Consider the following 27,475-nt stretch of genomic DNA (forward strand, 5'->3'; position numbering starts at 1 on the left):
CACATTCAATTAACCAATTACCATTTAACCCAACAAGAATGCCTTGGGACTGCTGGTGTAAGGTGCATGCAGGTGGAGAGAGAACATGCAAAGTCCCTACAGGCAGGCCTCAGCCAGCCAGCAGGTTTAGACTGAGAATCTTTAGCTGTGAGGTATGAGTGCTAACCACTGCATCACATATAAAAGTTGATAATTGTTTTCAATATTTATGTATAAATATTTTAAAAATTGGGTAGTTTAACAGTTAGAACATTTAATAGAGCAATCTCTGGCTCATTTTGTCTAAACGGTGAAATATCTTTGGGCAACATATTGAACCCTGAGATGCCCTTGATGTATTCATCACAGTGCAAGTCTGCCTGTCAATGTTAAACAAAGCGATAAGAAATAGATAAAAGTGCTACATGAATGTGTGCGTAATTGTGTGAATGAGACTTTGAGTGCTCAAAATTAGTTGCCATGTAGCAGTATCATGTGTCATGCAAGCATCGGGGAACGTCAGCCACTAATTGCCCAACTTTTGTTAATAAGGTTCCTCTTTGCAGCATTCAACACTCAAATGTATTAACAATCTAAAAGTATATCCAAGTATGCTCCACGGGCAGTATTTCATTCTGGGGTGAGCACTCTTACTTTATATAAATCTAGTAGAATTTTACAGTAAAATTTTGTATTGTATTAACCCCTGGTCGAACCTGGGACCATTTCGTGGCCTTTGCGTTTTACGTTTCCACGCCATTTCCACTGTGTTTAAAAATGTATCGTCTTTGTTACACTGATGCTTTCACTGCTTTCCTCTTAAAAATGAAAAGATGGAATACACATTTGGTGAAACATCAACATATAACATTTATTGGCTTATTCTGAAAATGCAATAAAGGAAAGATGATTTTCCCTTTAAAGTGAGAACTACACATTAGGCAGATTCTGAGGGTGGGCGGGGTGGGGGATTTTGCCAACTACACCTTTCCTGTAATATTATACAGAAATATATGAATCTGAGAAAGCGTGGAGCCATCACTTTTATACATCATGTAATAACAGTGTCATCATAAAATAAGCCCTGTGACAGGAATCCAAACACAAAACTGTTAAGTCACATTCAAACAGTCCACTGGCACAGCCTGCTGGTCACATAATGTACTGCAATCCAAGTATGACTGCACATTCTACAGCATTTATCCCAGAGCTGGAAAACAAACAAACAAAACAAAAACGTGTACATGTATGTGGATCCATCTGCACATAGGAATAACTACAGAAACACAGATGTTTGTTACAATGTTTCAACCTGATGAATCTTAAATCTGTCCAGGGTTATGGGCAAAGTACTTGCAAGAAGTCTTAAGGCTGATATAAGAAATTTGACAACATCAATTAAATGTATTCTACGATTTGAAGTACCAACATCAAATGAGACGTTTTCTTTGTACCATAGAAATTTTGACAATAGCACTCATTTAACACCAATCTACATGCTCGACTTAATACATTCAACACATTTTGTCGCTGAAATAGTCAATCAATATGATGTACAAAGAGGACAAACAATGACATTTATTAGGTCCAGGCCTGCTGGTTTGCTCAGCACTTTTGATCTTTCTGCTTAGATTTTTTTTCTTAAGATGGACCCTAATTCAGAAATTTGGACAACACAACAATTCCAAGGGAAAAAACAAAATCAAAAAGACATTCTAGTCTGATCACTGACATGACTGACAACTAGAATAACCAGGCAATAAGATCTGTTTTTAATTTATTTCTCCCCAAATAGGAAAATTATGTGCTTGAAGGTTAAAAACACTGGCAAACTGTGAATAAAGTAATGTCCAAGACTGTCAGGTGGTGTGTTAATACTTTTAGTAAAAATTATTATTATTATTTTTTTTTTATTTAAACAAAATAAGGTTATATGTAGCAATAATTCAAAACAGAAGCAACATAAGCTCAAACACTGCGACAAAGGTGGGTCACATGTGGCTGGAAGTCCTTAAGCTGCATTTATCAGCTGTAACAGTCATGGCAGGTTAGTTTAAGAAAAAGGACAGCATCATCTGTGGCAAAATTAATTCTCTTCATCTTAAAAAACAAAAACAAACACCCCCCCCACGATGATAGGTAGGTGAACTAGATATGAGAGTACTGCCGACTGTAACAAAACCCACTTTTGCTGCAGTGTTTGCGACATTCTGATTACTTCCAAGTTAAGGTCTAAAGTCTACTGTTGGTACACAAACCTTGGAAAGAAAAACAAAAAAAAAACAAAAAACAAAAAAAAAGCAAATGAACAAAAAAAACCAAAACAAACCACATAGCATTTAAAAACATGAAATTGCAAAAATAAATAAAAGCTCAAACAAAGCATTAAAGCTGGGGGAGACACCATTTTTGGCATACGTAGGCAAAGGCTCCACAGTAACAATTCAGCATATTGTACTTTAATGTGCTCTGCAAGAAACTAGCCTTCTGCACCGCCTCTAAGCTCTTCTATCAATCGAAAAATTTTGCCCACTGTGACAGACAATCAAGTCTTCTCAATTGGCTGACCTACAAATGTGCCTTCAGATGGTGGATTGATGACAGAAAAAGCCACCAACAAGCAAAGGTATCGTTAAGTGAAGCTACATAAGAAGCAGTCACGTGGCAACCTTTGGTCAAGCCTATTTGTTCAAGAATCTAGCATAAAGAGGTTATTGACAAAACAGCAAAGAGCAAAGGGGAGAAAGGTGATCATTTAAAACATTGCCTTTTCCAGATTTGTGCCTACTTAAGCTTTAAGCTTACAAATCGCACTAGCAAAACAAATAACATGACTTCAGCAAGGCAGATTAGGAAGTTAATAGTTTATTAAAATCCTATATGGTTCAATCTAAATGAGTATAAACAAACAAACAAAAAACAGTTGAAATCAATGATGAACTCCTAAGCAAGTGTGAGTGTACAATGTATGGTCCAGTGTACTCTACTCATTTCAAGTTTATTACAAAAACAGCAATCTTCAACCCTGAAAGCAACTCAGTATAATGAGTATTTCTCAGAATAAAACTATGAACGTGTTGCTTTTTTTTTTGCCTTGCTACCTGTCCTTTGATAAACCTCTGAGGATAAAGAAGGAAACTCAATGTTCCAATTTTCCAGCGTGGCCCAGCCACCATGAGGTCCGTTGTCAAATCAAGATAATAAATACAGGTATCCAAATTGGCTTCAACAGCAAGAATCTTTGAAGTAAATTTTCCTCATGCATACACACAAGCATACGTCTGTCTGAGATTATGAACTTTCTAAACCCTCTTCCCTACTCTTAAACAGTTTCTCTTTACAGTGCAACAGTATGGCAGCAAATGGATAGCAGTGCTTTCATTAAAAACAAAACAAAACAAAAAAGGGAATGGAAAAATAAAAATATATACAACATCAAGGTAAAGCAGTAGTTTCATCTTTTGGTCCTGTGTCCTTTATGGACAGAACTGCTTTTTCAAAATTCTTCCTTATATGAACAACAGTAGTTTCCACAAGACTGAAGAGCTGTTGGAGGAAAAGGTGGAACAAAGGTTAGGATTCGAGTTGCTTCTGATTGGAGGTGTACTTTTGTGTCTGTGTGCATTTGTCAGTCCCAATTTTAAAATCTTAGTTGGTTTGGTCAAATTTACAGTCATCCGTGTTTTTCCCAGAAAGTATTTGATATCTTTGGGTTCGATCTGTCTTAGCACCTATGGCAACACTGTGTGGGAGTGTTACACCCCCCCCCCCCCTTAAAAAACAAAACCCAAAAAAGCAACCCTGCAGATGTAGCTTTCTTAATGTCTTAGGACAGTAGAGAGCTATAATTTTTCCTAAATTAGAACAATTTTAAAAAAAAAAAAAAAAAAAAAAAAAAAAAAAAAAGTATAATTCAGTAAAGTCAAGAGAAAAATAAAAGTATGTCATTTTTATATAATAAAGATTTTATTTATTTATTTATTTTAATTGACTTTGGCACGATTACACTGTCATTACTCTGACAGCTGAGTCACGCTCACAAAGACAGTTTGAGAGGTAATCAGCAAAACAATACCATGCACAGTACAGTGTAAATATGTGCTTCATTGCATTTCTCCCATTTCCTCTCAAAGCCACATAAGGCAAGCCTGCTGTTGTGTGCAGGCTTGATTTGCCATCACTTGTTTTTGACAGTGCATGGGTGGAGCAAACTTTTGAGGTTTACAAGATGAAAACAGTCACGAGAACTTTGACACTATCACTGACTTATGGCTAGAGCCCCAAGTCTAGAATTTCACACATCTATATGATATTGATATTTCTAATCTATTATTTAAAAGAACTGGAAGACAGAGGAACAAGACAAATACTGCTTTTGCTAGGGAAGGGAAAAAACAAAAAAAACAAAAAACCAAACGAAAATTCACTCAAAAACAAACTTGACCTTTTATAAGTCGGCTCTGGCTGCATGAAAACAAGATGAAACTGTGCTTGTGTGGCTTTGGGGTAGTGAAAAATCTGTGGTTAATGTCAGTTTCACTAAGGGATATCAGGACATCTCTCACCTCGTTACAACTGCGAACCTTCAGAACTTGTGTGCGCGTATCCTCCTTTAGATTTCATCTGGGCCTGAACTAGGTCGACCTATAGAAATATATAAATGTTAGCTGGCTGAAAACACATGTTTGAAAATTCCGTGAAAACAAACAAAAAAACCAAAACTTACTGATGCCAAACCCAGGCCCATGTCCCCTGAGCCTACATGTGTGGTATGAACAAAGTTTGTCGGCTCCCCAATCATGGAGCGATCGATCCTTCGCCGCCGTTTCTGAAAAGTAGCAAAAATCTAAATTTAAATATTAATATCACAAGTAGACTTACCATACTACACACAATAAAGCAAATATTACTATCACTGGGAACTGAGAAGAGCATGTGTGAATCAGAAACTAAACACTTATCAGTTTACTTTTTAAATCTTTGTTTGAAGTATAGTGGATCTGCACTGAGACAAAGGTAAAAACGAATCATTTGTGTTATCTTATCTGTTAACAGATAGTTCACTACCAAAGTGATGAAGTTTTACTGAATCTGTTTTGTCAATCCAGGGTTACTAAACCTACAACAGGGAAAAGTTTAGAATTTCTATGATGGACACTGATTAATCACACTCAGGCTGGAAAAACTAAACCTATGTGAATGCCTCACTGTAAAGATTCTCAAACTATTCTGTGGGCAAATAAGACAAATGTGGGCAAACAGAAAAGAAAACAAACCTGCCAAAATGTGGAGTGCTATGTTTAGAGGGAAACAAAAGAGTACTGGCAAGCCGACACAAAACACCATCCATAAAAACATGGTGCAGAAAGTACAGTGGGATTTATGGTGGAGCAGAGTGAGCGTGTTAGCTGTCCACTCCGCTCCAGGGCCTGACTGTCTGTGCTACAAACAGTCTGTGGACAACTGTGGCTCATGTTGTTTTTGGTCTATGAGCCAAACACGAAGAAGAACGAAGTTATAACACACAAAAGCTGAAGTGAAACCGAATATTAAAAACAATGAAAACTGTCACTGCAGTCACTGTCTGTGCTTTTCATACATTATTTTTTGATCTTTGAAGTTTTTAACAGGATCTCCTATTCCCGTGGAACTCTGCTACTGCTCCCTGCTCTTTTCTGGCCCACTTATCAACCAGTCAACATTTGGCAGTCGCATACGTCATCCGATTCCAGTGAGACGCAGTCAGGATCTTGGAGGACTGCACGGCAGTGTTTCTCGCGTGGGTGAAAACCCGTCTCCCCTCTCTGACTGAAAACTGTATGCAGACGGACACATTTGCGAGGCTATAAATCCCGCTTATCTTAAACTGCTTTTATAGCTCAGGTCCGCGACACCTCACATTCACAAAAGCAGCAATAAATTCATAACCGCATTACAGAACGATATCTGGGCAGCAGTCCTTGACCAAAAAGTCATGGCAGATCATGTGACAGCACACAAGTAAATAAACAAGAAGGGTTTTTCTTGGTTTGCTTTTTTAAATGAAGAAAACTAGGTTTTGTAGTCTGGGTCTAAAACCAATTTAGGTACTGTGGCATGACCTAGATAGCTTCAATGTTAAGTCAAGATATCCCAGATATAACAACAAATAGTTTTTCAGTGAGGAATGATCCAAATTCCCTCCCAATCACTGTGCCCGTCTTATGAGCAGCTACAAGAAACTTCTGATTGAAGTTTTTGTTTTCTAAACTCAGAAGTTAATTTAAATTTGAAAGCCTTCCATGAGAACAATTACTTGGGGAGTTTAATACAAAACAGGAAATGTACAAAGGTCTGCATGTTTTTGTCATTAACTCTGAATTAGTTGAGCAGTAAACCTCATATGATGAGTAATCGATACATTACTCACGATCATTCCAAAGGACTCAACAACTTAGACTTGCTGCGGCAGGACAGGGGTTATTATTGTGACATCAAACAGTTCCCTATTATAACCAGACTGTCTGCCAACAGATAACCTTTAGCAAATATATTTAAAGTGTTTTTTGCCAGGATGTGTTTAACTGGATGAATGCTACTTTGTTAATCTATATTCAAATTAAAAACTTTTAAAAACAAGGCAGCTTAAATTAAATAAATCAGTTCTTCTTGCAAATTTCATACTCACAGGCTGTGGCTGCTCTGCAATGCAGCAACTGAAACAAACCCAGAACTCAGTCATTCTGAGGCCAACGAAGAAGCCGCAGCAGTTTCCTCTCTCTGCTCAGACGTCTCTACGCCCGTCTTCCTGTTCCGTGTTACCAGAACCACAAACACACGCCGGAAACTGATGACAGACACAGGCCAGTGGCTTCTTGGGGGTAAACCGTTGGCACGAAAAGTCTTGTCCCACTTCAGAGCACCACACACCTGCTGACACGTTAACAAAAGAAAATAAAAAACACATTTCAATCAATTGCTGATATATTTTGATGTGTATCAGCAGCTTTCGGCTGCTCATGTTCCCCATAGCTAATAGTTCCCTGGACTTACTTTTACAGGAAGCAACTTTTGATTGAAAACAATATTTAAAAATTCCTTTCTTGGAAGCTTGCCACTTTTTGTATGATACCATCTCGCGTCTGATGAGGTAATCTATGGTTATTTTTAATCATACGTTTAAACTACTGTCAGACACATACTACATATGAGGCATGGTGAAACATTTACGTCAGAAGGTTAAAAACAGAAAGTTCACCATATTCAAATTTAACTTCTCTTGTAACAATTCTTAAGAAAAAGAAATGGGGCCAGAGTGTGGCCTCTATTTCAACAAGCTGTCCAGGGGATCACTGTTACTTTCCCTTTTGTGGTTAATCTTCGGTGGTAAATAACTTACTACCTGAATCCAACCTTGGGCTGTGAGGTTAAACGAACAGCCAGTGTTTCAGTTTTCAGAAAGCTGTTATTAGCTCCGACACCTTGATAAGCTTTCCATTTTAATTAACATCTCTGTGGACTTGAAATCGTCTAGAGGCTTATTTCACTAATAGGGCAGCAGCACAGAAAATGTGGAGCACCATTTGGGAAAATAAATAAAAAATAAAACTGTCTTCACTGTACTGTACTTGTTCAAAATATACTTAATTCTATAATGAAGGAAAGAAATTTGATTTTGGAAGCACACTGTGGCCATCAATTTGGTGTTGGATGACAATTTTTATTTTAAGATATCAGTATGGTAAATGTTGCTATACTGACAAATATCTTAGGAAAAAAAATGTAGTTAAAAGGGATAAATGTTGGGGAAAGAAACCCCCAAAAAAAACCAAAACCACAACTTGTGGGATTATCACTAATCTACTAATTTGTTTACAAGGATCAAAGAAAATGCAGTTAAACATATGATCAACAAAGCTATTATAGTTAATTAAAATTGGGTGCATATTTAAGTTTAAATTACATAAAATAATCTTAAAATCATCATCAGTCTTTGTCAAATTTAGTCAAGTGTGTCAACACAACTAGGGTGGGGAGGCTTTGTGTTTTGGATGACTCTCTCAATGTGAGCCAACTCCCTTTACAGAGTGTTGTGTTTGTATTGCAACTCCTGTCCAAATATCAGCCACAAAAGACTAAACTAATACTCAAAATAATTAATACCAAACATAAAAACATTATAAACAATGAAATTTTACACTGAAACGAGTAAACAAGTAGAACAAAACGATTAAAAAACAAAAAAAAAACAAAAACAAAAACAAAAAACAAAAAAAAAAAAAAAAAAAAAAAAAAAAAAAAAAAAAAAAAAAAAAAAAAAAAAAAAAAAAAAAAAAAACACCCCACACACACAAAACAGGGTGATATAATCAAACAGTGTTACCACATATTTCGAAATGTCAATCGTTTTTTTTTTTTGGTCGATGCCTCAGAAAGACACAGTAGAAGGCCTTCTGGCTGTCAAACAAGAGGTGACAGGAGGATCAAATGATCTGCCAAAAGCGAAGTGCTCGCTGACGGAGTGTATTTCCCAGTCTGTAACACTGACTCTGCAGCTGACGCTATGCACCGCTGACACTCAGTGCAACTGAATCATCAAGAGTCAATTATCAAGAGTCGTAAAATGAGCGCAGACGTGTTTAATGATGATTTTAACCACATCTGACATCCTTTAAGGATTACCAACTCTGCCGGTGATCTTGGATTACTGGAACTTAATCGGTATTTACAAACAAATGAGCGTTATGTAACTTCGCCCCGCTGCGGCAAAGACGCTTTACATGACCAGTCTGAACACAGCTCGCAGCTGGGTGCAGTTCAACACATGTACTGCTGCTGTGCCGGGGCGTCGGCGTTGATTAGAACTGAACTGCTTTAGTAAATCGGAGTGTTAGCTCTACCACATGCTAATACAGCTAGCTTTCCAGCTAACGTTCACGGGCTCGATGATAGCCGCGGGTCTGTGTTTTTTTCCACTGACAGCTAGCTGTCGGAGCTAACGCAGCCCATTTTCGGAAGCTGTGACTTCAGTTATTAAATTAAAACAAAAGCTGAAACAATTGCTGGTTTTCACAATTAAAGCCAACTACTCCTCAAGATTTCTTTGTGAATTGTAATTATTTAGTATGCGAAAACTTACCAGATGGCGACCGGTTTACCGGAGAAAAAAACACGTCCGTCCAAACTGATCGGTAAAGGAGGCAAAAAACCAGGAACTGTGATCATTGTTACGTCACACAACTTCCGTTTTAAAGCATTACTGCTTCCGCGTTAACCCACGTTTTTTTCTCACAGGAGACACGTTTATCCGTTGCTAACGTTAAGGATTTATAGTAGTAAATATGAGGCCGCTAACAGAAGAAGAGACCAAAACGATGTTCGAGAAGTTATCTAAATAGTGAGTGAACGGTTCCTGCGCCGTGTTAGCCTGTAAAGGTTCAAATTATACCAACACGTTCAGCAAGCCCGGTAGCTCACGCTGTGAATGTGTGTGTGATCCATGTGTTTTCTCTTGTAACAGCATTGGTGAAAACATAAAACTTCTAGTGGACCGACCAGACGGCGTTTACTGTTTCAGGCTGCACCATGACAGAGTCTACTACATGAGGTAATTTTGGTTAATTAACACGCATGTTGGGTACCTGTCCGTACATGTAAGGATTAAGGCGTTTGGTTTTCTGTCCACAGTGAGAAAATTTTAAAGCTGGCCACCAACTTTTCCCGGGACAAACTCATGTCAGTGGGTACGTGTTTTGGGAAGTTTACAAAGACCAAGAAGTTCCGCCTGCACATCACAGCCCTGGATTTCCTTGCTCCATATGCAAAGGTGACTATAAACAACACACAGCCAAGTCATTCCCTCCCACCAATATACCAAGCGGAGCTTAAATAAGATGTAGGAAACGAAACAATACGGGTATTACTAAAGTCCTCTATAGTAGAGGCTCATTCTGAATTATGCCACTAGATCATCTTCCAGAAGGGTTTTTGAAAGAGTTACAGCAAAAATGTAAAGTAGTGGAGTGAGTATAACCAGTTTTTAGGATCAGTGACACACAACGGGTAGAAATTGTTTTTCACATGCATAAACAGCTGTTTACTATACAGATGGAGAATCAAAATATTCAATCAGAAATAAAATCATTGTTCATTGCTGGGAAACACTGGACATGATTTGCAGGCTCATGTGCAATTCTGTGTGCTATTACAGATTTATTGCATGAAAAATTGTGCTGTACAAAAGTTTGTTTATACTTATAAACAGGCTGTTATTTTTCAAATTGAAGTTCATAGGTGAGAAGATTCATATCTGCAGCATATCTTTTTGCTTTTTGAAGACCCTAAATGGCGAGAACCTGTATTAAGTCGTTTATAAATATTATGAGAACAAGAGAGAAGTAGCTCTGTGTGCTTAGAAATTCTAGGCTTTCTCTTAATTGTTCAAGCTTTTCATCTGTGCTGTCATATTGGACTCATTCATTCATGTATGAATAACTTGAAACTATCATGTATTCAGTTTAAGGTGTGGGTGAAACCTGGAACAGAGCAGTCTTTCCTGTATGGGAACCACGTGCTAAAATCTGGTCTTGGCAGAATTACTGAGAACACGATGCAGTATCAGGGAGTTGTGGTTTACTCCATGGCAGATGTGCCTTTGGTAAGTCCTTTAAAGGTTGATCTTCTTGTCACACTGTTATGGGCAGTATTCACAGTACAACAAAGATACGTATTCCTGTTGGTAACACTCATGCTGGAAAACAAAGCACATATTATGCAGATGTTTTGTTTTCCTCAGTGCCATGTATTCACAATAGGGTATTGGATAGATCCACTCATGTACTAAAAAGAGGTTAATACCTGATTAACTCAAGGTTATATGACAAAAGGCACTTATAGGCTGGCTGTTTATCTTAATCTTCAGGGTTTTGGTGTGGCGGCCAAGTCTACGCAGGAGTGTCGGCGAGTGGACCCCATGTCTATCGTTGTGTTCCACCAGGCTGATGTCGGCGAGTTCATAAGAAATGAGGAAACATTAACATAAAGATGCAGAAACAAGTGGACTGTCAAACTGTTTATTTTTAACAGTAACACTCACTCAAAGTCAAAGGTTCACTTTTAGCTGCTAAACATTTTATAGTGACATGATCTGATCAAAGTTCCTATTTCACGAGCAGCTGTTATACTTGGAACACTTCCCTACAGTCCAGAGGCTAAAACAAACAATCTGTCTATTGACTCACTTCTGCCATTTGCAGAATTTCCTGGTTTGTCCCCTCCCTGTTGTATTAAATGAGAAGGGTTTTGTTTATGTGTGTATGTTTTTTGTAACTTGAATCTTGAAATAAATCCACATCTCTGTATTATTTAAATTTAAATCTTTTTTCTACAAATAGTTTGTGTGGGAGGAAAAAATTACCTGTAGATCTTAGCTATATGGATATTTTGCAGCTTTCATATCTTTAATTAAAGGTCTGTTCTGCTTTTCCGAGATCATAAGACTGAGTAACATACTGACTTTTAAAGCTATTCCCATCTCTGTATCAATTCAATGAGTGGGTTTGTCATTTAGGGCTGCAGAGATGCTACAATAGTCACTATTACTGCAATTTCTGTTATCCCTTCCTCAAAAAGAAACAATCTTTGACCCACAAACATTCAACATTTACAAAATTTTAAAGTGGCTTTTATAATGTTCAGTAACTTGTTAAGGAAACCAAAACAAATAAATGGAGATGGGATAAAATGAAATAGGCTTTGGTGAGTCAGACGATATTTGATTTTTTCATTGTTCTCCACCTGTCCTTCAGGTTGACATTTGTTCGATCTTTGAATTTGTAATATGCCTTTATCTTGCTCCAGTTGCCCTCTCCAAATTTTTTGACCCCGTCTTTTAACTTCTGCGTCTCACTCTCTGTCCATTTCTGCAACACAGTAAAAACATGTCAGTTAGCCATTTGCCACTGTGGGAAGTCTAAAAATGACAACATCAAGTTGTAATACCAGTGCAAGTGACTGAACATGTAATGGTTTTGATACAGGAACTTCAATTTGTATGATGGCAACAAAAGGCAAAGCAGCAAATTACTGTGTGATATTGAACAAGAAGTCCTCCCTATGGACTATTCCACACATTTATGTGACAAAGGCATTTAAGTACAAATATCAACAGTAAAGTAATGTGACCAGTTCGCTTTGCAGCATGTTTTGCTATACTTACTCTTTTCCTTTGGCCTGAATTTGAAATGGTGCTCATGTCTGAGCCTTTGTGGGAAGAAAAAAAATAAATACACAAAATTATTTGAACCCCATCATCTAAACTCCATGAATTCGAGTTGAATATTCAATGAACTATTACTTACTTCTCTTTTTGGAGGTAAAATATAATTCTTCGTCGCTCCATACCTCCTTGGTCTCCTTTGCATTATGGTACCGTTGCTTCCTGTGAATAAGAGCCAGAACGTGTTTTTGTTCGGCAAAATGATTAAGCACAACTACAAAAGATAAAAATAATTAGGGCTATTAATCAGATATGCTGGGAGGAATACTCGCGTGTGTTTGCATGTAATCACATATTAAATATCCTCAGCTAATGACTAGTGCATATAAAAAACAATATGAGACATTTACAATTCAAAAATAGTCAACTTTATTCTATATTTATAGAGTAATGTTAAATATTTCTAACCATAAAAAAGTGAATATGACCCGTAGCTCAAAAATCAGAAATCCATGATTTCAGATTGTTAAAAACAGAAATATCGAGTATACTAATTTCATACTGGGTTTTTATTTAGAAATCAAACACTTGGTTAGGATTCCTTTGCTATGAGTTGCTGCATCAGTGTGGTGTGGCATGGAGGCAATTAGCTTGAGTAACTGCTGAAATGTTATCAAAGCTCAGGTTGCTTTGACAACAGTTTTCAGCTTGTGGGTAGACAGGTGCTAAGTCTTGCTGGAAAAGGAAACCAGCATCTCCAGATGGAAGCACAGACTGGTCTAAAATGTCCTGGTAAGAGCCTGCTTTGTGTACTTTGTGCTTAATAGAACACAGCAGACCAATTGCCACCTGCGCTAGCAGATGACATGGCACCCTAAATCATTGACTGGAACTTCACACCTTCAAACCAAATCAAAATGTGCACCAATCAAAAGGATAAAGCATTCAAAATGTTACATTTTAACATATTACAGTCCTCTTGCTACTTTCTCAGACTTATTGGTGTTTACTAACCATTCTAAATGGGAATGGACGTTCTTTTGAGCAGAGTCCTTGTGAGGAGTAGAGCTCGTTTGTGGGATGGGGTGAGAAGGGGACTGACTTGGCGAGCTCTCCACTGAAGAGTCTGTAATATGGATGTCATCCGTATCATCTTGATTCCTGTCAAAGTAAATAAAACTGGTCAAATATCATATGATTAATTAGTCGTCTAGAGCACCGGTATAAAATACAAGATTCTGTAGTTACACTTGATTGTCCACAGGATCACTGGACAGCTGCTTATGAGGCTTTTGTACTGGAGTTTTCTTGCAGGTCACAGGCTCCTTCGGGTCTTCCTCGCTGTCTGACGATAACCGTATTGACTTTTTAGACTTTCTGCAAGATGAGAAAAAAAGTCAATGATATTCTGTAAAAAGAACGACCTGTTTTGAGTGATTGGTGATTAAAATGATGTTTTACTCTTTATTTCTGAAGTTAAACAGCCAGGTTTTATAAAAAGGAACAGCACAATGTGTACAACTAGAGAGAAACTTTTAACTGCAAAATGCTAAATCACTACTAATGCTTTAAGCTGTTATCTGGTTTAAACTTGTACACTGTGGTTTTAAGTGAGCAGTGTCTGTGTTTCTTCATTGGCTACCAATAATGTCATGAGCTTAAAAGCACTGTATAGGGAGTGCAGAATTATTAGGCAAGTTGTATTTTTGAGGAATAATGTTATTATTGAACAACAACCATGTTGTCAATGAACCCAAAAAACTCATTAATATCAAAGCTGAATGTTTTTGGAAGTAGTTTTTAGTTTGTTTTTAGTTTTAGCTATTTTAGGGGGATATCTGTGTGTGCAGGTGACTATTACTGTGCATAATTATTAGGCAACTTAACAAAAAACAAATATATACCCATTTCAATTATTTATTTTTACCAGTGACACCAATATAACATCTCCACATTCACAAATATACATTTCTGACATTCAAAAACAAAACAAAAACAAATCAGCGACCAATATAGCCACCTTTCTTTGCAAGGACACTCAAAAGCCTGCCATCCATGGATTCTGTCAGTGTTTTGATCTGTTCACCATCAACATTGCGTGCAGCAGCAACCACAGCCTCCCAGACACTGTTCAGAGAGGTGTACTGTTTTCCCTCCTTGTAAATCTCACATTTGATGATGGACCACAGGTTCTCAATGGGGTTCAGATCAGGTGAACAAGGAGGCCATGTCATTAGTTTTTCTTCTTTTATACCCTTTCTTGCCAGCCACGCTGTGGAGTACTTGGACGCGTGTGATGGAGCATTGTCCTGCATGAAAATCATGTTTTTCTTGAAGGATGCAGACTTCTTCCTGTACCACTGCTTGAAGAAGGTGTCTTCCAGAAACTGGCAGTAGGACTGGGAGTTGAGCTTGACTCCATCCTCAACCCGAAAAGGCCCCACAAGCTCATCTTTGATGATACCAGCCCAAACCAGTACTCCACCTCCACCTTGCTGGCGTCTGAGTCGGACTGGAGCTCTCTGCCCTTTACCAATCCAGCCACGGGCCCATCCATCTGGCCCATCAAGACTCACTCTCATTTCATCAGTCCATAAAACCTTAGAAAAATCAGTCTTGAGATATTTCTTGGCCCAGTCTTGACGTTTCAGCTTGTGTGTCTTGTTCAGTGGTGGTCGTCTTTCAGCCTTTCTTACCTTGGCCATGTCTCTGAGTATTGCACACCTTGTGCTTTTGGGCACTCCAGTGATGTTGCAGCTCTGAAATATGGCCAAACTGGTGGCAAGTGGCATCTTGGCAGCTGCACGCTTGACTTTTCTCAGTTCATGGGCAGTTATTTTGCGCCTTGGTTTTTCCACACGCTTCTTGCGACCCTGTTGACTATTTTGAATGAAACGCTTGATTGTTCGATGATCACGCTTCAGAAGCTTTGCAATTTTGAGACTGCTGCATCCCTCTGCAAGATATCTCACTATTTTTGACTTTTCTGAGCCTGTCAAGTCCTTCTTTTGACCCATTTTGCCAAAGGAAAGGACGTTGCCTAATAATTATGCACACCTGATATAGGGTGTTGATGTCATTAGACCACACCCCTTCTCATTACAGAGATGCACATCACCTAATATGCTTAATTGGTAGTAGGCTTTCGAGCCTATACAGCTTGGAGTAAGACAACATGCATGAAGAGGATGATGTGGACAAAATACTCATTTGCCTAATAATTCTGCACTCCCTGTATATAAATGTTTCAATAAATAACTTCTTCATAAAAAAACAAAATATGTGGGGGATACACTATCATTGCAAAAATGATCAGGTCTTAAACCATGATGTAGATACAGAGATTTAAGAATACGAAGCAATACAATAGAAGAAAGATGAGGAAACAAAGACAAACTTATTTTTGATGCAATAGTTTTTTGTAGAGGCTGGCTAGACTTTCAACGAGTATGATTAGATCTGGGAAGAGTACAAATGAGAGTCAATCATGCCACAAAGCTGTTAACCAACTTTAAGTTTATAAATAAATTTATAAGTCGCTTTTGAGAAAATGTACATGAGGCAGCAAGCCAAACTGGAAGGCCCAAAGCTTTGAGCATAGAGTGATCAAATTTCTCGAGGTCCCTACAAGCATCCTGCTTGAGTTGCTCGATCTGTTCACGGTCTGAGATTTGCATCATAGCATCTTCTGATGGATTTCTCAGATAGCATTGCTTTTTGTTTGTTGTCAATTGAGAACCTTTGGTTGGAGAGCTTTCCTTTGATGATGGACTCTGACCCTTGACTTTGCAGGGTCAGAGTGCATTTTCCAAGGTGTTCTTCCAGGGATTTCTTTGTTGTCTTCAGTAATCTTAAATGGGTCTCTGATGAAGCTAGTTCTTTCATGTGTTTTTCTTTTTCTGAGCTAATCTTAGTCTTTTGCACGTCTCTTCTGTTGGAATTTTTTTTTCTTTCTCTCCATTAATTCACACTTTTCTGCTCCATAGTTTGAAATGATTCCATCCAGCCTCTTAAGCTACAATGTATATTAAGACGATTGCTTTGGTGTCATATACATCGTAGGTAAGAGTAATTCATTTTGAAATCTAAAAATCTATAACCGTTTTTCAATGTTTTCAGTTAATGTGCAGCACAGCAAACATCAGAAAAATAAGTTATTGTTAATGTTCTCCAAAGTAGATCTTTAGCTATAAGACATGTCAAGCCTGTATAAAGTGAAGCTGTACATATGGACTTGCCATGCTTGATAAAGTATTTAACAAGTTACAGTGTTCCCCATCTGTAATTTCACTGCTGTTATCTTTGTGGCCAATAAAAAAAAAAAATCAAAGTAAATCACTTATCTTACACTCAAGATGAACACTTGAACATATGACGTCTATCTATTCATAGCCAAAACTACTGGTGTTATCTCTACTCACTTCTTTGAATAGGAGTTGTTGCTGAGTTGAGCAGAATCCTTGTGAGGAGTGGAGCTTGTCTGAGGAACAGAGTGCAGAGGGAGCAGACTGGGAGAGACCTTCACTGAAGGCTCTGAGAGCTTCTGTGGTTCTCCTTCACTGTCTGATGACGACTGTTTTGACTTGTTGATGTTTCTGTTAGACAAGAGTTAGACTGTTAGACTATTATCTTCAAAATGTAACATTTGCTTTGACTGGAGATCTGAAAGATACTATACTGTTTATCTGTAGTGTTTAATATATGTGTTTTTAAGCACCAAAGTAATAAAACAAAGAGTAATTCTAATTAAAAAAACAATTACTATTAACTAAATGACATCATCAAATACACTTTTGTGTATTTGATGATGTTCACTTGCACTGAACCCTCACATTAGAGAGGAGGGGGAAACATAAGAGAGTGAGGATAGTTTAGAGTTCTGAGCTTCATGTCTCATGTGTTTTACTACACGCTGTCGGTTCTGAGTTACATAAATTTCATGAGGCTCTGTGCTGACATCCATATGCCTGCCAATGATTTGTGACTGTCTGGATATGTCTGTGAAAACATTACAGAACATCAACTACGCACACACCCTTCAGTCAGACTTCAAAGAACTAAAACAGGAATAACTATTCATTCATTGTGTGGACAGTTGTCTGAGTCACCGTGGGCAACCGAGTATAATAGCTGCTTTAACTAGTTTATTGTTAAGTGTAAGTTGACCTGAGTAACTTTTATTAGCATTAATATTGAGCTAGCTTAAAACAAGGAGATACAGTCAATACCGTAATTACAAACAAACTGACAATACATGAATACTTTGCTCTAACGACGGTGAAGGCTTTCTGGTTATTGTTAAGAGTTCTAATATTTTACCTGGTGGGTGAACTACTGGACTGGTTATGACGTCTCACACTAACTGCCGTGCTGGCCACAGAATGAGGAGAGTCCTCCTCACTCTCTGCTGACAACTCAGCAAAACTAGTTGAAACTCTGTAAACGAAAGCAAAAAAAAAAGGTTTAATGCCATACACTGATTAAACAAATACTAAAAGTAAGCTGAAATGCAAAACCTTACAACCTTGTAAGAAAATAGTGCCTACTAATCATTTTCCTGGAAAAGAAAAAAAACAAATATAAGTACCTCCTGTTAATTCTGTTGGTCCTTCTGTGGCGTTTTGGTGCTGGTATGGAAACTTCTTGGTCAGTGACTGGACACTGTGAGTCTCTTTTATTTGACAGAGCCAGTGTCTGTGGTGCCTCTTCTACTCTGGCCTCGGTCTCTAGTTCCTCTGAAACCTTTGAGCACTGTGAACTTGCCTGACTATCTGGTTCCATCACCAGCCGAGACAGAGTGTAAAGCTGTCCGTTCCATGGCACAGAAGTTGTCTTTGAGAGCGAACTTTCCTGAGTTTGTGGAACAGCATCTGCTTGTGGTGGTTGGTCTGCCGGTGAAGCTTCCATGGGGCTGCCTGAGTCTCTCTGAAATAACACTTCCTGCTCCAAGTCCAAATTGGTGTCCATTTTAGGATCAGGTGAGAGTTGCAGACACATATGCTCGCTTTCCTGGTCCTCTGTCTCCACTTCTTCCTCCAGCTGAGAAAACATTCTCTCATTTAATCCTGTAGCCAAGGCTTTGTAGGCTGCTTCTAGCCTGGTCCTCTGGATAGTTGAATGCTTGCTGGAAATTAAGATGCAGACAAGGAAAAGGGGCTGAAAAAGGATGTCTCGCCACATATTTAACTTTTCACACTCACTTGCTAATTTAATCGGTACACCTGTTCACCAGCTTGTTAACGATAACATCTAGTCAGCCAGTCACATGATAGCACAGAAACTTTAGGCATGTAGACATGGTCAAGACAACCTGATAAAGTTCAGAGGAAAATGGGCGGATTGCTTTGAGCCAACAGGGGGTAAACAGTAACCACTCAGTACAACCAATGTATGGAGAAGAGCATGTTTGAATGCATAACACATGCAATGCTAGTGTAATGGTGTGGGGGAATATTTTTTGCTGGCACACTTTGTGCCCCGTAGTACCAGCTGAACACTGTTTAAATGCCACAGGCTTCCTGAGTGCTACTGCTGGTCCTGTCCATCTCTTTATGGCCCAAATGTACACTGACAGCCGCCTCCAGCAGTATAACATGCTCTGTTACAAGGCTCACATCATTTCAAACTGGTTCTTTGTTGCATTCACTGTACTCAAGTGGCCACCAGAGAGCAAATTATTATTGAAAAAAATTTGGGATTATATTGATTTATTTTGTGTATTTTTAAAGTTAAGGGGACCTAATTAAACCTTTTATGGTTTGCTGAATCTAATACTCCTGAAAATATCATAAAAAACAACAATGAATAAAAAAAATGGAAATCTAAATTGGATTTTCAAGCTGCAATCGTTCTCAACTGATATTATGCTGCCCAGCATTGACAAGGGGTAGATACAGAGTGTGCAATATATTAACGGAAGTAGTACTGAATTTCAGAATTGAAATAGCTTTCACTATTACTGAATAATGAAGAAACTACGACCACATTTCTCATTTGTAATAAATTTAAAACAGTCATCTGTGATGGATGTTTGCAATTCCCAGTCCAGATGGGGAGTGATTTTTCTCTGGGCATTTGTGTGAGGGCTCCGGGCAGCTTAAGACTATAAGAGAGCACAATGTGCAAATACTCAGCACAGATAAGGGTAACTGTACTTATTAGGATCTAATAAAACCTAATCTGATCAGATTAGATCAGATTTGATCAGATCACCTGAGAGGGACAGATATCTTACCATGGTACAGACTGGACCATGTTTACTTGTGGACTTGAAGAGGGGACCGGTTGGACTTGCTCATCAGCTCTAGCTGCACTGCTGTCTTGTTCCTTATTCTTTTCCTGAATAAGCTGATTTGCAGCCTGATAGAATTACACAAAAATATACACCTTTTATATAGTGTAAGTGTAAAGACTTTTATGTTACAGACAAATCCACAATGTTTTGTTAATTGTTTTTCAACAGAATAAACAGAAGTCACAGGCAAACATTTCCTACTGATCACAAAGTAGAAACAAACAACCAAAAAAGAAACCAAAAAAACCCAAACAAACTACAAAGCCTTTACCTTAAGTATAGCATTCATACCTTTTGGAGAAAGGGAACGCTTGATGGGCAGAGCCTTTCACAAAAAGCCAGCATCTCCATCTTGAACCGTCCAAAGTTGATTTGCTCAATTACTTCATGCTTTTTATTTTTCTTGCTGATGAGACCCATGAACAGCATTCTCTACACAGAACACAAATATTTCATTAATATAAGACACTACATGAACACCTAAAAAACTTCATGAATCACCATCAATAATTTAGTATAATAATCTTTTGGTGTTTACAATTAAAGCTAAAAAGCCCTCCGCCCATCTTCCGCAAGCATGATTTAACCAAGTACCCCTACTCTTATTGCTTTTACACAGCATTTTTATAACTACTAATTTTAACACTGTAAATAATGTCAAAATGGCAATCAATGTGAATAGAGTTACCAAGATAAAAAAATCAAAGAATATTGCTTAAGGAAAAATATGTTTTAATTAGTGAACTCACCCTGCCATCCATCTTCTTGGTAAAGTGCTGGTTCAGCACCTTTCCTGCTTTCTCAAATTTTCCATTCTTAATAGAAAGCATTATAATCTAAAGACAGAAACAAATAACTTGTTGAAAAAACCTGATTAATGTCTTGATGCATGCTCAATGATCCAGGTAAGTAAATTCCAGAAGGTTGATTCTGTTCACCTGGACGTAGTGTTAGTGGGAGAAACGTTTCGTCACTCATCCACGTGACTTCGACAGTCTCAGCTACTGCAGGTTTCCCCAACCTTATAAACAGTACATTTGCACAATAACTGAAACCAGCCCACTGAATGAACAATGGGCTGTGAGGTACTTGGATGAGTGATGAAATGTTTCTCCCACTGAAAATGCTACATCCAGATGAACAGAATCAGTATTTTGGGAAACCTGATTAATAATGTAAAAACATGAATTTAGCTCAGGCTTAGTAAGTTCATGTATTCATCCTTTGGCACAAAAAAAAAAAAAAAAAAAAAGAAGATGTGTACACACACTCGCCCATGCATTTACACCATCAAGTTAGCAGCATAATAATTTCATTTACAGTCTCTGATTAAACAAAATAGTATGTCTGTATGTTTTTGTGAAAGGGAATGTAAAAACGAATCATGTGCATAAATTGAATAGGTGATTTAAAAAAAACAATAAGGAACATGCTTACCATTTCTTTAATTGAAGTGCATACGTTCTTGTAATCCTGTTGTGGGATACTGAACTCCTGGCTCATACTTTCCAGCAACATTAGGGCTGATTCCAGAGGACATACCGACTGAGAAGACGTGTCTGCAGCTGGGAGAAAAAAAAACAAAAAAAAAACAGGTTCATTTTAGTGTTTATTCACAATGCAAAAGAAGCACTACCATGAATCAGACTGACAGATGTGTGATAATAAATGGTCAATGTTGATCTCACCAGGTTTGTCACCTTCATTTATCCGGCAAAGAAACCGCCACACTTGAATCTTTTGTGGCATGAAATCAATGGGCCCATAAGGACGAACCAAGACACCTGTAAGAAAACAATCAAAAGGCTAAAAAATGCATATTTATTTTTTTTGATGAAACAAGTAGTAGGCAGTAGCAAAATAATATAAGTATCTACAATAAAAACAAGATTGATAAAAATGTCACATAAATGACATAAACCAGTGGGACATGCAACCACGAACCTACATCACAATTAGTCCAGCACACGAACCGTGACACTTTGACATATATAGAGCACTTCTTCACTTTTCAAGGATAACAAGCTTGCAAAACATAGTTCTAGTAATCCCAGAGATACGTAGGCTAGTCAAAACACGCTAAACTGATTGTTACTTACTGTCGAGTACATCTGTGACGGCACAGAAATCCTCATATTGTTCCTTTTTAAACAACTCTAGCGCCAAAAACAAATAATAATCCACTACCCAGCGGTTCACCACGGATTCAGTATCAAATTGGCGACTGTTTACGTTTTCTTTTGCCGCCATATTCATAGGCAATCTCCGGGTTTAGCTTGTCAGGTGGCGCTTCATTCCAATTCTTTAGAGGCAGAATTCAGCAAAAGCGTAAAAAAAGACAAAACAAAACACACACCACATACAAAAACAGACAAAACGTTCATATCCAACGGAAGACTTCTTCTTTTCTTCTTTCAGTTCTAAATTTTATGGGCGGTTGGCAAACAGCTGAATTGTGCATTACCGCCACCAACTGGTATGGAGTGTGGACGGAACGTCACTCACACCGCCCCCCTCAAATCCTCCCAAACCCCCTTTTAAAAACCGGAATAAGGCCTGATAACTTTCACGAGACCTTTTCAAGACCTAGTTTCATTTTCATATTACTGAGGTTTGGGGTCAGCTGACTTCTCTCCACCTGATACTTCTATAGTTTCCTCTTCTCCACAGTAGTCACATTTCCCTGTATTATGTTTCCCCATTATGAATAGTGTAGTGTTTAAACCAATATGTTCAAATCTTATTCTGGATATGACCACCTCCTCTCTCCTAAAAAAAAAACAAAACAAACAAAAAAAACCCCTCCTCTCTCCTACTCCTTCCTGCCCTGTGCTTCTCATTCCCCCTCCCCGCCCTCTTTCCTCTTGCCACTGTTTTTGCCATCTTTTCTTCATTTTTTCCTTACAATACTCTTTATCTCTGTCGGACAGAAGTTAATAACCAGGTCAACTACCCCAGAAGACACCCTTTGAGACAACTCTCAATTAATACTACGTATAACAATACATTGGTCTCAATTTAGAGTAAAAAAAAAAAAGAAGAAAAGAAAAGAACTAAATCTTACACTTACTCTTTGAACTCATTGGCAAATCGTATACTCGCAAAACCTCGTGCTGCCACACACTGGACTGGAAGGCGCATTACGCTTTAGACATTCAATTTTAACAGTGATTTTGTTTTTGCATTTTCTTTCCTTTTTTTTTTTGCCTTAAACAATTTGTTTTTACACATACCTGATCTAGATTTAACTAACTCTGATTTATCAAGCCCTGATAATCCAGGTTTCAATCCCAGATGAGAAAGCAGGGCTTTCCTACCGCACAAACACCAAGCTGCTACAGAAACCTCGACTAGGCAAACTATCTTGTTGCTGTAGCACTGTACAGTTTTGAGCCATTAAAACCGTTGTGACATTTTAATAATGCCTCATTTATTTTCCTGGGGATCTTGAATGATAATAATGCAATTTATGGGCCAAAAAATAAAAATTAAAGCCTAAAAATAACTGGTATTGTTTAGAAAGAAATGTATTTGGATAAAAAAAAAAATAGTACAGTAGCAGAAAGTAACATGTTTACATTGTAAAGGCATTATTAACGCAGTTTTTTTGGTATATATAATTTTTTCCATCTGCTACATTTCACTACTCTCCTACTTAAATCTTCATTTTAAGGCAGCTCACTGATATTTCAGTCTACACGGGTTTAATTGGACTACACGCATAAATGAAAATGACAGCAAAGAACAGTTTCACAGAATATGAAAGTGAGACAGTTATTGGAGAAGTGGAGAAAAGGAAACATGTTTTATTTTGCAGTGTCACTTCTGGAATCTTGGACCTTGGATTTTGTCCTTGTTCACTAAAGGGACGTGTGAGTCATGTCATGTAATCCTCTAGGACCCCGTGAAACACAAATGAGAACACATTAACATAAAGATGCAGACAAAAAGAGACTATCAAAGATTTTTATTCTTACAGTAACATTTTATCCCTTCCTCAAAACAAAACAATCTTTGAGCCGTGAACACTGAACATTTACCAAATCTATAAACTAATTTTTAAAATTATCAATAACTTGCTTAAGAAACAAAAATAAATAAATGGAGATGGGATAAAAAATGACATTGGTGAGTCAGACGATATTTGACTTCTTCATTGTTCTCCACCTGTCCTTCAGGTTGACATTTGTTCGATCTTTGAAGCCGTAGTGTTCCTTTATCTTACACCAGTTGCCCTCTCCAAATTTTTTGACCCCGTCTTTTAACTTCTGCGTCTCACTCTCTGTCCATTTCTGCAACACAATCGAAAGATTTGTTAGCTTTTTCCTACTGTGGAGAGTCCAAACATTGTTTCAATTGTTTTTAATGTAACTGACTAAAGTGAAATGTCCTCATGTGTACTGCATTAATTCATACAGGAACTTACATTTGTATGATGGTTGCAAATGAGTACTTTTTGTGCAAAACAGGAACAAAATATATATGCTAAACTGTAAATGGAGATGCCTGTATTGAACAAAGAGTTTGACTTAGTGTAATTTATGTGAATAAATTATAAATTAATTATTTATATTTATAAATTTATAAATAACATCCACAGGAAAGTACAGTGACGGGTTAGCTTTGTAGCATGTTTTGCTATACTTACCCTTTTCCTTTGGCCTGAATTTGAAATGGTGCTCATGTCTGAGCCTTTGTAGGAAGGCAAAAAAACAAACAAACAGAAAAACATTAAAACCAGATGTTTCAGATGGCAAACTTGCTTTAGTCTTATTGAATATTTATAAACATTTTATATTTAATGAAGTGTTACATACCGCTCTTGTTAGGGGTAACATACGACTCTCCGTCGCCCTTGCTCTCCTGTGCATCATGGTACAGTCGCTTCCTGTGAATAAGATCCAGAGTGTGTTTTTGTTTGGCAAAATGATTAAGCACAACTACAAAAGATAAAAATTAAAAATGATTAGAACTATTACTCAATCACGCTGGGTGAAATATTCACCCAGGTGTATTCTACCACTTTTAGTTTCTCAGTTACTGGCGTTAACTAACCATTTTAAAAGACGAGGACTTTTCTTTTGACCAGAGTCCTTGTGAGGAGTGGAGGTTGTTTGTCGGACAGGATGAGAAGGTGACTCACTTGGTGAGCTCTCCACTGAAGAGGATGTGGTACGGCTGACGTCCATATTATCCTGATTCCTGAATAAATAAATAAAACTGGTCAAATATCAATCATGTTGTGGACCTAAAGAAGACAGTTGGGTGAGTTGTTTTTTTTTTTTTTTAGCATCCTACTAGGATTTAGGACTTAATTGGGTGTTTTCTGCTATGTCTAATTGGAAGGAGACCAGGACATGCTGGAGTGATTTGGCTGACATGGTGAAAACAAAATATACCCTCAGAAGACCTAAAACAGGTGGCTGGGGATAGGGAAATCCGGACATCTTTGCTCAGGCTACTGCCCTCATAACCCAGAGCCAGATAAGTAGCAGAAAAATGGATTGATGGTTGTTATTAGTTTTCACATCAAAGTTATTATAAAATAAGTTCAAACATTGAAAACTGACACTCTAGTAACCAGTAACAGGTGAGAAATGCACATTTGGACTTATTGCTTAGTAACACTAAGTGCAATAATCTTTTCTGGCATCGTTGTATTTTTACTCAGTTGTATATAGCATTCGTATTCTATTTTTATCTTATTGTATATTTTTATTCTATTTTATTCTACTGTATATAGTATATTATTTTATTCTATTCTGTACAGTTGTGTACTGTATTTATTCTTATTGTATTCTAATTTTTGCTTCATAACTTTTGCACTGTCCACTTCCTGCTGTGACAAAACAAATTTCCCACGTGTGGGACTAATAAAGGTTATCTTATCTTAAACCATCAAACTGCTGTGCTGCAGCATAACTTTCCCTGCTGGATGCAGAGTCAGAGGAGTCAACTCAAACAGCTGAAACAAACTGTTTTTAATGTTGTATACAGTATCTACTAAACAGTAACTTTCACATAACACAGTGGTTCTCAAACTGAGGGGCAGACATAAGTTGTGGGGCATGGACGAGGCGAAACAATCCAGTCTTTAAGTGAGGACGTGATGAATCCTGCTTCCCGGCCCAAACTACTCTGTGTTTAATAAGGCTGTTGTGTATTTAACACGTTTTAATGCTTTGTATCTTGTTCTATTTAATCTCAAGTCCCTAAAAACAGTCAGTGATCACTGTCGGCCTCTCTCAGTTTTTATTACAGCTAATCATTTTAAATCTCAGTTTTTAAAACCTTACGATGTAACTGCAGCCCAGCCCACGCAGCAGTATATTAATGACTAACCTCATATTGTGGATGGATTATCTCAGTCCTGACTGAAGTTTGGTCCGTTTACAGCATCCTGCCATGCGATTGCATTTGTCCCTAACCTTCGGGAACCCTCACATTAACTTTTTATCGAGTTGAAAAAGGTTAGCGTTCATCCTCCAGCTTCACTGTTTATATGATCGCTAGCGATCACGTAGCACATCATTATATACCAGCTAGCCCAACTTCAGTAACCCTACAAAAGTCACTGCTGTTTACTTTTCTGTCTTCATTTATGTCGGAAGTGATAGCTGAGTTGTACGTCTTAATTTTTTCAGAAATCCCTCAGTCAGAACATGCTATATTATATTTAGATGGAAACTAGCGAGCTAACTCCCTGCTAACTTCTAACTCCGTTAAACTTCATAGATTTTGTTTTCATGGATGCCTGGATGTTAAACTTAATTGTTACACCTGGTAGAGCAGCCACACTGATCATTTTATTACAGATGAAAGAATTTAGACAGTTTTTAACTCTCAGTGATGCTGCAGTGATCGTTTGACTTAAGGACCTGCAGCGGAGTTTGGGCCCAGGCACGGCTAATGACGTCAGACTTAAAGACCGGATAGCAAAAACATCTTGCTATTTGCTACTTTAACTTACCTGGTGCGAGTTCTGTTGGCTTGAATGCGGCTCTTTTGGGTGGGTGTGGCACCTTTTTTGTCTGTTCCCCGACACTGACGGTCTTTTTCATTAGATGCAGACAGTGTCTGTGGTGTTTTTTTCCTTCTGACCTCAGGTTCCAGTTCCTCTAAAGCGGTTGTGCAGCGTGAACTTGCCTGACTGTCTGGTTCCACCACCAGCCGAGACACAGTGTAGTTCTCTCTTTTACACAGCACAATCGGATTCTTAAAGTGTAAATCTGCCCAAATTGGAGGAATGGCATTTGCTTGTGTTGGTTGGTCTGCTGGGGCAGCTTCCATAGGGCCTCCTGAGTCTCTCTGAAATAACAGTTCCTCCAAGTCCACACTTGTGCACCTCTCTGATGTCATGGAAAGCTGTTCGCAAAAATTTTCTCTTTCCAGCTCCTCTCTGTCTACTTCTTCCTCCAACTGAGCAAATGTTTTTTTATTTAAACCTGTGGCCAGGGATTTGTAGGCCGCTTCTAGGCTGGTCTTCGGGATAAGTGAATGTGTACTGGAAGACAATAAAATACTATTAACACTAGAAAACTGAAAAACAGACAAACAAACATCCTGACAACAAAAAGGTATGTACTGTTAATCTGATACATAAATGTTTTTACATGCATGGACAGTGTGATCACATGAGTGCAACATACAATTAATGCAGCTGCTAATGGTGAGTATTAATATAGTTAATAATCACTTCCAATTCAAAGAAAAGGGAGAATTATTTTTCTTCACACATTTTCAAACTGACTGTTGTTTTGCCACTGATCTTAATAGGCATTACTATGGACATTACATTAACATTAGACATTACTAACATTACTAATCAACTAAGAGAAGGGAAGCGATTACCATGGTACAAACTGGACAGTGGCTATTTGTGAACTAGAGCATGGCTGAGGTTCAGCTTGTTCATCACTTTCAGTTGCTGTGCTGTCTTGATCCACAGGGGTTTTATCAATGAGATGTTTTGCAGCCTGGGATGCATAAACCAAACACACACACAC

General features: G+C 37.9%; 4 protein-coding genes across 6 annotated transcripts in view; 1 reads left to right on the plus strand and 3 right to left on the minus strand.

Moving 5' to 3' along the window:
• Positions 1-3,071: 3,071 nt before the first annotated feature.
• On the minus strand, positions 3,072-9,205 carry cdc42se2 (CDC42 small effector 2). The gene is made up of 5 exons (XM_005915011.2): positions 9,098-9,205; positions 6,647-6,888; positions 4,706-4,807; positions 4,545-4,623; positions 3,072-3,525 (listed from the first exon to the last, which is right to left on the minus strand). Exons 2-4 carry the CDS (start codon positions 6,698-6,700, stop codon positions 4,549-4,551), a joined length of 231 nt encoding a protein of 76 aa, XP_005915073.1. The 5' UTR covers positions 6,701-6,888; positions 9,098-9,205; the 3' UTR covers positions 3,072-3,525; positions 4,545-4,548.
• On the plus strand, positions 8,379-11,327 carry nip7 (NIP7 nucleolar pre-rRNA processing protein). Of its 2 annotated transcripts, XM_005915012.3 has the most exons (6): positions 8,379-8,679; positions 9,253-9,355; positions 9,479-9,565; positions 9,646-9,784; positions 10,475-10,615; positions 10,880-11,327. In XM_005915012.3, the coding sequence occupies exons 2-6, from the start codon at positions 9,300-9,302 to the stop codon at positions 10,997-10,999; spliced, it is 543 nt and encodes a 180-aa protein (XP_005915074.1). In that variant the 5' UTR covers positions 8,379-8,679; positions 9,253-9,299; the 3' UTR covers positions 11,000-11,327. The 2 variants fall into 2 exon arrangements, with proteins under 2 accessions (XP_005915074.1, XP_014195533.1); XM_014340047.2 differs by lacking the exon at positions 8,379-8,679 and having other exon boundaries at positions 9,178-9,355.
• On the minus strand, positions 11,017-21,927 carry LOC102311321 (telomeric repeat-binding factor 2). 2 transcript variants are annotated; one of them, XM_005915014.3, is made up of 14 exons: positions 21,569-21,927; positions 21,158-21,253; positions 20,907-21,034; positions 20,219-20,305; positions 19,761-19,901; positions 19,410-19,534; positions 17,763-18,299; positions 17,495-17,611; positions 16,597-16,770; positions 13,424-13,552; positions 13,190-13,336; positions 12,318-12,397; positions 12,176-12,219; positions 11,017-11,879 (listed from the first exon to the last, which is right to left on the minus strand). In XM_005915014.3, the coding sequence occupies exons 1-14, from the start codon at positions 21,723-21,725 to the stop codon at positions 11,721-11,723; spliced, it is 2,121 nt and encodes a 706-aa protein (XP_005915076.1). In that variant the 5' UTR covers positions 21,726-21,927; the 3' UTR covers positions 11,017-11,720. The 2 variants fall into 2 exon arrangements, with proteins under 2 accessions (XP_005915076.1, XP_014195531.1); XM_014340045.2 differs by having other exon boundaries at positions 21,702-21,926.
• Positions 21,928-23,246: 1,319 nt separating this feature from the next.
• LOC102311634 (telomeric repeat-binding factor 2) overlaps positions 23,247-27,475 on the minus strand; it is a 10,578-nt gene continuing 6,349 nt past the window's right edge. Inside the window, exons 6-11 of the mRNA XM_005915015.2 lie at positions 27,321-27,445; positions 26,440-26,973; positions 24,525-24,671; positions 24,287-24,357; positions 24,118-24,161; positions 23,247-23,761 (exon numbers count right to left, since the gene is read on the minus strand). Of these exons, the coding sequence (XP_005915077.1) occupies positions 23,603-23,761; positions 24,118-24,161; positions 24,287-24,357; positions 24,525-24,671; positions 26,440-26,973; positions 27,321-27,445 (1,080 nt within the window). The 3' untranslated portion in view covers positions 23,247-23,602. The remainder of the gene's footprint in view (positions 23,762-24,117; positions 24,162-24,286; positions 24,358-24,524; positions 24,672-26,439; positions 26,974-27,320; positions 27,446-27,475) is intronic.

Source organism: Haplochromis burtoni, unplaced genomic scaffold (assembly GCF_018398535.1).
Source record: "Haplochromis burtoni strain Fernald_Lab_line unplaced genomic scaffold, NCSU_Asbu1 Contig_11, whole genome shotgun sequence".
Taxonomy (NCBI): domain Eukaryota; kingdom Metazoa; phylum Chordata; class Actinopteri; order Cichliformes; family Cichlidae; genus Haplochromis; species Haplochromis burtoni.